Genomic DNA, 10,054 nt, shown 5'->3' with positions numbered 1-10,054 from the left:
AGAATGCATATTCCTGATTACAGCCAGACTGTGAGCCCTCTTTATCGAGTGACTCGTAAAAAGAACCAGTTTGAGTGGGGCCCTGAACAACGACGAGCCTTTGAACAAATTAAGCGTGAGATAACTCATGCAGTGGCCCTTGGACCAGTTCGGACGGGACTAGAAGTTAAAAATGTGCTCTACACTGCAGCCGGAGATAATGGACTTACCTGGAGCCTTTGGCAGAAAGCACCAGGAGAAACTCGAGGTCGACCCTTAGGTTTTTGGAGTCGAGGATATAAAGGATCTGAGGCCAACTATACTCCAACTGAAAAAGAGATACTAGCAGCATACGAAGGAGTTCGAGCTGCTTCAGAAGTGATTGGTACTGAAGCACAGCTCCTCCTAGCACCTCAACTGCCGGTGCTGAGCTGGATGTTCAAAGGGACGGTTCCCTCTCCACATCATGCAACCGAAGTTACGTGGAGTAAATGGATTGCATTGATCACGCAACGAGCTCGAATTGGAAGTCCCAATCGCCCAGGGATCTTAGAAGTGATTACAGACTGGCCAGAAAGCAAAGACTTTGGGATGTCTCCAGATGAGGAGGAAGTAAAACGTGCTGAAGAAGCACCACCGTATAATACTCTTTCAGAGACTGATAAGCAGTATGCACTGTTCACAGATGGATCCTGTCGTCTTGTAGGAAAACATCGAAGGTGGAAAGCTGCTGTGTGGAGTCCCACACGACAAGTTACAGAAGCCACTGAAGGACAAGGTGAATCTAGTCAGTTTGCAGAAGTGAAAGCCATCCAGCTGGCTTTGGACATTGCTGAACGAGAGAAGTGGCCAATACTTTATCTCTATACTGACTCATGGATGGTAGCAAATGCCTTGTGGGGGTGGCTACAGCAATGGAAGAAAAACAACTGGCAGCACAGAGGTAAACCCATTTGGGCTGCCACACTGTGGCAAGACATTGCTGCTCGGCTAGAGAGCCTGCCTGTGAAAGTTCGGCATGTAGATGCTCATGTGCCTAAAAGTCGAGCCACCGAGGAACACCTAAACAACCAACAAGCAGATCAAGCTGCTAAAATTAAAGTAGCTGAGGTGGACTTGGACTGGCAACATAAAGGTGAACTTTTCCTAGCTCGGTGGGCCCATGATGCTTCAGGGCATCAAGGTAGAGATGCAACATATAAATGGGCTCGCGATCGAGGGGTGGATTTAACTATGGACACTATTTCACAGGTTATTCATGAATGTGAAACTTGCGCCAAAATCAAACAAGCAAAACGGTTAAAGCCTGTATGGTATGGGGGGCGATGGTTAAAGTATAAGTATGGAGAAGCTTGGCAAATTGATTATATTACACTTCCACAAACACGTCAAGGTAAGTGTTATGTACTTACAATGGTGGAAGCAACCACTGGATGGTTGGAAACATATGCCGTACCTCATGCTACAGCCCGAAATACTATCTTGGGCCTTGAAAAGCAAGTCCTTTGGCGACATGGTACGCCAGAAAGAATTGAATTAGACAATGGTACTCATTTCAAAAACAGTCTTATAGACAATTGGGCCAAAGAACATGGTATTGAGTGGGTATATCATATTCCATATCATGCACCAGCCTCTGGGAAAATTGAAAGGTACAATGGTTTGCTAAAAACTACACTAAAGGCACTTGGTGGTGGAACCTTTAAAAACTGGGATTCACATTTAGCAAAAGCCACTTGGTTGGTCAACACCAGGGGATCAACCAATCGAGCCGGGCCTGCCCAGTCAGAAATTCTACGGACTGTAGAAGGAGATAAAGTCCCTGTAGTACACATGAAAAATTTGTTAGGAAAGGCAGTCTGGGTTACTCCTGCCTCAGGCAAAGGCAAGCCCATTAGTGGGATTTTTTTTGCCCAGGGACCTGGCAGCACCTGATGGGTGATGCTTAAGGATGGAGAAGTTCGGTGTGTACCTCAAGGGGATTTGAGTTTAGGTGAAAATATGCAATACTGAACTGCATGATGTGAATTGTCGTACTAACAGTATTTAATAAGTGTCTTTCAGATCAAGACAGTGATGATGAAACAAGAGCTAGCTTCTTCGAGTGGCGCCTGACAACTTCCTCGAAGTTGATGTCTTTAACCCATAAACAGTGGTCATGAAATGCACTTGTACCATTTTTCCTGCCCTGGGAGACTGTTGTGACAAAATGAACTTAATGAACTTTTCAAAGGATGGTCCACTGATTAAGATTAATTACTCCTGTGTATATATGTACATATGTGTACATATATATAGTAGTAGTGATTAATTAGATTGTGTTGATAGATTGTATTGATAAGGTTTAAGTATTCAGTGAATGGCAAAATACATCTGCCAGGGTTTTACTGTCACCTCGCAATCTTAACCCTCGACAGCCTGAAAAATATAAGATCTCTATGCTCATGTATAACAGGGTGAAGCATTGAACTACAGCTACTGCTATACACTCGTGGGTCCAGCACGGAAGGCTGTGCTGCAGCATCTCAGCTGTATACTATATGCTGAAGTTACCCAGGGCTGGTAGAAGAAGACCATTATCTGGCAGCAGCCTTACTCTCCAGGGACACTTGCTTTCCTTTGGTTGCTGGACTCTGAGTCTGGGTTTTTGCTCTTTGTTGCTTTTTGGCCACACCAGGAGAGGTCAGGGAATCCCCTGTCAGCCCCAGGGCCTGAGCTGCACGCTGAGGGGGAAGGAGAAACGCGCTGGAGAGCAGTCCCTGGCTTATGCTTTTGGCAGGGAGAAGGATTTTCCCTCCAAGGTGGCAGCAGGCTTCTGGGAGAAAGCACTGGGGTTTCTTGAAGGAAGGACAGGGCTCTGAGGGGCTCTGAGGGGAGATCCACAGCTGGACCTCCATGAGCTGCTCCGTGGAGGAAGAGAAGTGGAGCTCAGCGAAGGAGGAAGCCGACTTTGTGTCTGTGTAGTTCGCCGCTGGTTTGGGACACTTCCAGGTGGTCTCTGTGCCTGAAGCCTGCAGAGGAAGAGAAAAGGGAGGATGAAAGGGAATTTCTGCAAGGGGCTTAGGGCTCCTGGTAAGTTCGGCATGAATGTTGCTGAGCAATTATAAGAAGTCTCCAGCACCAGGATGACAGGAGTTTTGCTGTGGACAAGACAGGGCACTGGTTTGAACACTCGTGCTGTTAACTAGTGTTGGCCCCGATGCTCTAGTGCTCCCTGAGACAATGCACAGGCATGGTTTGGCCAATAGCACATATCTGTGACTCTTCTTGACATGCAGCATGGATGTAGCAACTTCTTTCAAGGTAGGAGGTACAATCTGGGAATGTGGGGATGAGCTGGATTGCACCAGCTGGCCTCTGACAGTAACTACTGGTAGATAAACCAACCCACAGGGATGCCCGCCTTTCACCCCACACCTCTGAAAGAGCAGAATTTGCTGGACCTGTGGCAGAGCCACATCAACATCTCTGCTCCTGGGCTGGACCTCCAGACCCAAGTTCAGGAAGAAAAACCAAACACTGTAGAATTCAGAAGGCCCACTTCCCCTTATATGTCTGTGCTTACGTGATAGAGAACAAAGTACCTACAAAAAAATCCCAAGACACAGGGATATGTAGGAACTCAGACCATGTGGAGGTGGTCCGCGCTGTTCTGGGTCACTGACAGAGCCCATGCACGTACATCTCCCTCTCTCCACCTCTTTGCATGCTGGCCATCTTCTGAGGCAATCACAACTGGCAACCTTGCAGCCCTTGGAGCTCTAATCACAATAGCCAGGTCAGTCACAACTGTGCCAAGTATGCTGCAAAACTGAGAGCTCAACATGGGAGGGCTCTGCTATTAGCAGGATCAGACCAAATGAACGAGCTTGTGGAATGGAAGAAGGTCTCAAAGCCAGGGCAAGAGAAGAGGGCTTTGGCCCTTTGGCCAGACTGAGCCAAAGAAGGCAGAGAGGTGGCAATTTCACACATCAGTGAGCTGAAATTACTGTAGGAAACAGGGATGGACCACTCATTCAACCCAAGTGAAAGGTAAAACAGTAGGAGGTGAGCAAAGTCCTGGCTGCACCTCCTTAACAAGTCCAACATTTTGCATTGCTCAGCATTTTGGTCTTACCTGTAGGCAAGAGCTGCATCCTGTGGGGAGCTACATAGCATGGCCATTGCAAAAGCCATGGAGCTCTCAGACTTTGCCGCCTCTAGCGTTGTTTTCACTGGTGTGATGGGCCGAGGAATTCTGCTCTTTGTGCTTATGGGTCTTTCTTCTTTCCACAGGGGGGCAGCCTTCTCTTTCCCAGCCTTCCTTGGGACTGAGTCATCAGAGTCATGTGTGTCCTCCTCAGAACCAGTGGCTGAGAGGGTTTCTGAGGCCCGCTGCCTCTCATCGCTGGAGGACGCTGAGGAGGAGGCCCCTGAGGCCAGCCGAAGAAGGCGGTTTTGCCTCTTCTCCATCACGAAGCGAGCCAAGTCAGGTTGCTTTGCCCTCTTATAAAGCCTCTCTTTGGCAGAAAGTGATGTTGAAAGGTCTGAGCCAGTGTCCTCCTCAGAGAACAAAATGGGTATTCGACTTCTATACCTGGAACCAAGAGGCCTCCTGGGGCCTTTATGCTGTGTGTTGAAGAGGATCTCTGCTCGTTTCTGGTGTTCTGCCACCAGTGCTGACTTCTCAAGGTCAGGATCCCTTGTCACCACCTTACCAGGCTCATCCAAATCCAGCGAGAGTGACACTTTGTCAGAGAGCTCTGGCTTGTCTTTGAGAGGCTTTGCTTCAGCATTGGGAAGGGCCAGCTGCTCCTCTGCTGTTTCTGAGGTGGTTTCAATGTGATTAGCTGAAAGCGCAGAGCTCTCTGTCTGTGCCCCTTCCAGTCCTGAATGTATACTTTCATTCTCTATCTGCACCAGGTTGTCCTCCAGCTCTTCTTCAATAATGACCTCCTCAAACTGGCCCGGAGGGCAGTTCTCCTCATGCCTCACCAGCTCGCCACTGGAAGACATGACATGTAAGTGGGTCTTTTCAGCAATATGAACAAATGTGCACTCAACTTTGGTAAAGGGGGAGGAAGCTGTAGCCACTGTCACGGGGGGCTTTGGTTCAGATTTAAGGACTGAAGAGAGGGTCCCTGGCTTGGATACATCCAGTTGGCTACCCATAGGCTGTGGCCGCTCACTCTGAGGAGTCAGTGCAGCAAGAGTGCCCAGATCAACTTCTGGAACCAAGTCTGTGGTCTCTGGAGACTCTTTCAGATCACCTGGCGAAAATAGCACTAGTGTTTTGGAGCCTTCCTCCAGCTCCAGGTCCCCACCAGCAGTGGAAGCGCGACCCTTGGATCCCTTCTGGTCATCAGCCAGGAATGTGGAGGGTGCACACTCCTGGCTGTGCTCTGTGCTTTTTTGACTCAGGCCACTGCTGGAACCATTGTGCATATCAGTCTCATCCCCTTCCTCCTCTTCCTCCTCCTCGTCTTCTTCCTCATTGTCTTCTTCCTCCTCCTCCTCTTTTCCATTTATTTCCAGATAAGATTCCAGAGGTTTGCAAGGGGCAGTCAAAACAACATTTGAGAAATCAACTTTCTTTATCCACTGGGATACCTTAGGCTTTTCCCAGTAGTCCGACATATCTTTTCTGAAGTCTTGATAAGGCAAACCGAAAGGCACTGCCTTGGGCAGATCATTCATTTCAAATGACTTCAGCATATATGCCTGCAAGAAGACACATGTGACAAAAGAAAAGGGTTAGTATTCAGACATAGCATGGACACAGACATCAGAATCAAGAGCAGTGGGAAGCATCAGTCGAAAGGTTCTAGTCCATGACACTTTCAAAATACATGCCTGAGCAGTGATCCCTCAATCATTTAATTCATACAAACCTTAGAGAGATTCACACATACTCATAAATGAAGGCAGAAAAATGTGCCAAAGGAGTTCCTTTGTTAGCAGTCTTTACCTGGACCTAAAAGAGATTTTTGCAAGCAATTCCTCAGGATTTTTTTCATGTTTACCAGTCTTCTTCAGTATTTATATATTTATTGCAATATTTAAATATTTACATATTCACTTCTTCCTTACTGGAACCATTCAGCAACTCTCTTTCATTCCTAGGCCATGGTGAACTCAAGGGGCCCCTCAGGGCCAGCTACATTTGCTGATGACTTTTCCATATTATCCACCATTGTCTTGGGGGCAATACCCTTGTAGTGCTCCTGTGTTCCCCTCTATGCTATTCATCCCTCGCTCCTGCTCTCACATCCCTCCAGCAACTCATACTTCTGACTCTTACAGGCTCCTTCAGCTTTCACTAAAATGATTCGCAAGTTAAGTCATGAAAGCTGACATATAAAGTATCATTATTAGACTCTGAGATGTCCAAAAACTAAAAGCAATGGGAGGACAGAACAGCTGGTCTTTCTTGAGTAGCAGTCTGTGGTGGAGAGATGGCCCATAAGGCACCAGGGGTAGGTTGTGAATTGATCACAATACCAACAGAAAAGCAGCAACTCACACACACATGCACACACTTGAACAAATAAGCAAAATAAGCAAAAAAATCGCAAAATAAATAGACAAAATAAATGTCCATTGAAGTTTAGTCTAATTAACTATTAGTTGCAAATTAAAACCACAGAAGCATCACTCTGTTAAATGGATTAAAAAACCAAACCAAACCAAAACCAAATCCCAAAACATTTAAGTCACTCTTCTTTAAGAGGACTGGGAAACAAAAGCCTCTCTGTAAACTCAACCAATCAATAATGCATCAGGTTACTTTTCAGTCCTAATTATGAACAGCAGGCTCCAAACATCGGTGTTTGCAAGTGGCATTTGACAGTATCAGAGGCTACGACTAAACAAGCACCCATTTAACTACCTGGGCTACAGAGCTGCCATCAGCCAGCACATTCATCTGGCTATGGGAACAGAACATTTTGTCTCTGAGGGGGAAAGAAGACCTCAATAGCTTTTCAGTCCAATGACACAATTTCAAATTGTGCTGTAAACCTGCATGTTACTCTGTGCAGAGCAACTGCCTTATTAGTATGCCTGAAAAATGTAAGATCTCTATGCTCATGTATAACAGGGACATTTCAAATAGCTCAGTGGGCAGCATCAAGCTGTTATGCATGGTGAAAAATTGTTATCTATTTAATATTTCTTTTTATATCGTATAAATTAAAGCACAGGCTGGTGTTGGCAATGCCTCTGGACTCCAAATCATTGTCTCTTATTTCATTAAAGCTGAAGTCTGGTGCTGAAGATGACCCTGTATTAGCCTGATTTAGTCTTTCACTGACCCACTCTACCTTTTCTCTTAGGATGACAGATTTGGGTCTTGAACTGGTAAGAGGGACTTACCACCCTTTGCAAAGGAAATTACCCACTTGACTTCCTCCCTCAGGCATTTTTTGGACATTAGCAGCCTAAAATTGGCTTCTGCCTGTTGGCTGGATGTGGTTTTCCCAGGACATATACCTGCAGTGCTATCCTGGAGTCTTAACCAGACACGCTTCCTCAGTGGAACTGGGATCTGATTAAAGAAGCCCTGACCAATATCTTGCCTTGTGCTGAGCCTCCCACTGGAAGGAGTACCTGATCCCCAATAACAGTTCACCTGCTGCTCTACTTCATCCCATTTTCTAGATGCTGTGATTGATGGTACAGCTTTGTGATCGCTGGTTTCTCTGCATATGTAAACTTTCATACATCCCGTCAGCCCCTACGAGCTTGTGTCATCTCATCTACTTTCTGGTCAAGAAGAACTGAATCCAGTCCTGCAGTATACATCCTCTGTAGGTCAAAGATACGGTTTATGTGTCCTGCAGTCTGCCCCACAGCAGCCCTGTCTCCAGCAACCCCTCTTTCCTCAACAGCTCTTACCCTTGCAAGACATCAGAAGTTTTACTGAGATGAGATTCACATGAAGCAGTAAGAAATGACACAGAGCTGGACATCATGATGTTGCTGTAATAAAAATAATGCTTCTTTCCTTCTTCTGCTCTGGTACCCCTTTGCTGTCATTCAGTTGTGCAGTAGATACCTTTCTAATCATAATGTACTTCCACCTCTGGCTGTACAAATTCTTTGTGGTATTTAGCAAATGAACTGCCCTTCTGTCTGTAATTCCCCATGTATTTTCTATTTCCCTGCATGGACATTGCACCCTAAGCACAACAGTGATTGTTTGGCTTCTGCCTACCTGTGGGAGACTTGGACTGCTTAACCTGTTGCATGCAATACCCCAAAATTGTCAGAATGCTTTCCTTAAAGAAGCCCGAAGCTGTTGTTGTTTTGCTGCTGCAAATGCACCATGGAGAAAATCTGAAGAGCATAAATATGCCAAAAAATATGGAGGACAGAAGTTACCTACAAACTCAACTAATTTAACACATATTTTATTACCTTCATTGCTATCATCACCTGAGGCTGTTAACAAGGAAGAATGTCCTAGGGCATCAAAGTATGAGATTGGCTTCACTGTTGAGTTAATGTAATCAGCAGCTAGCTGTAAGCAAACAGCCTGCCGGACCGGGTGTTCGCAGTTTGTCCTCTCTTGGCAGTCATCATGTGTCTTCTGTACTACAGGTCACTCAGCTGCTCTAGGACTTTTTCCCAAAAGCTGGAGAAGAGTTTTTCTGTTCTGCTGTGCCAATGGGGAGGAACTGTGGGAAGATGCCAGAAGATCAAGAGTGGAGAGTCTTAGCTTGCATCTTAAAATTGTAAAATAAAAAAGGTGTAAGGATCTCTGGAGGTCTCTGCTACAGCCACCCCTCAAAGCAGGACTAACTCAGAGATGTTTACTCCAGGCCATGTCCAACTGAGTTTTGAGTATCTTCAAAGACGGAGATCTCACAACCTCTTTGGGACCCTGTCCTAGAGTTTGAGGCTTTTCATGCTGAAAAAGTTTTTCTTTATATCTAATTTCTACATCTAATTTTCCTTTTACCCAGCTTGTGTCCATCACATCTCATCTTTTCATTGTGATCCTCTGAGAAGAGTCTGGCATCATCCTTCCATCAGGTGATTCAAGGAAAAAATAAGATCCCACCCCAACCCTTCTCTTTTTAAGGCAGAACAAACCCAACTCTCTCAGCCTCTCTGTATGTCATATATTTCTAGTTCCTCATCATCTCGGTGGCCCTCTGCTAGGCTCACTCCACTATGAGAAGGAACTATGCCATGAGTTGAGGCAACCATCCCATTTTAAAAAGCTACCAAGACTGTGAGTGGGCAGAGCTACCCTGGATCTGGACAAATCTGAGTCAAAAAGACTGCCTTTACCTATAGCAAGCTCCGATCTCTGCCTATGTTCCTCACTTTCTCGGAAGACACATTTGCCTGTCTTTGGGCAGTGAACCATTTTTTTCCAACCTGCTTGGGCTTAGATCTTAACTCCTGGGTCTTTTGACTTCCCAGTCAATTGTCCAGGAATGCATATGGCTGTTAATTAGTCTGAGCATGTGTGCCCCACAAAGTCTCTGCATTTCACATCTGTAACACTCTGTCTTTTCACTGAATTTAAATTAAATTTGGCTAGTAACTACTTTGGGCAACAATATGTATTTGGAAGGCAATAAATATGCCTGCTTTGCACAGAGGCTACAATTAGAATATGAAGAGGAAGGAGAGTCAGGAGAGAAAAAGATCTACCTGCTCGTATTTGGTAGAGGCAGAAATCGGAACCTTCAAGTCCATCTCTGTCCCCGTGCTCATCAGCAGCTACGTGGAGTCTGGGGATTTGTCTTTAAACTGGTGGGGTTTCAAATTAGCAGGATCATTGGCAATAGAACATCCTCAGAGGAGACTTACATTACCCAATATGGCAGCTGGAAAGTTTCTACATCCCAGTGATGCTGCAAATACTGCAAAAATCAGCAAAGGTGCAGTCTCCATGGAATTACAGAATAGTTGGGGTTCAAAGGGACCTCTGGAGATCATCTAGTCCAACCCACCTGCTAAAGCAGATTCAGCCAGAGCAGATCACACAGGAATGTGTCCAGGTGGGTTTTGAATGTCTCCAGAGAAGGAGATTCCACAACCTCTCTGGGCAGCCTGTTGCAGTGCTCTGTCACCCTCAAAG

General features: G+C 45.8%; 1 protein-coding gene across 1 annotated transcript; it reads right to left on the bottom strand.

Moving 5' to 3' along the window:
- Positions 1–2,555: 2,555 nt before the first annotated feature.
- Positions 2,556–6,883, bottom strand: LOC308038719 (tau-tubulin kinase 1-like; the record flags this gene model as incomplete). Its single annotated transcript, XM_080341494.1, is given in 5 exon segments — positions 2,556–2,712; positions 2,714–2,802; positions 2,804–2,990; positions 4,097–5,679; positions 6,848–6,883. Coding segments are annotated over 5 exon segments (2,052 nt in total).
- Positions 6,884–10,054: the final 3,171 nt, after the last annotated feature.

Source organism: Nesoenas mayeri (assembly GCF_963082525.1).
Source record: "Nesoenas mayeri genome assembly, chromosome: 3".
Lineage (NCBI taxonomy): Eukaryota > Metazoa > Chordata > Aves > Columbiformes > Columbidae > Nesoenas > Nesoenas mayeri.
The sequence above is the reverse complement of the archived record's forward strand: the minus strand, read 5'-3'. Positions and strand labels throughout refer to the sequence as shown.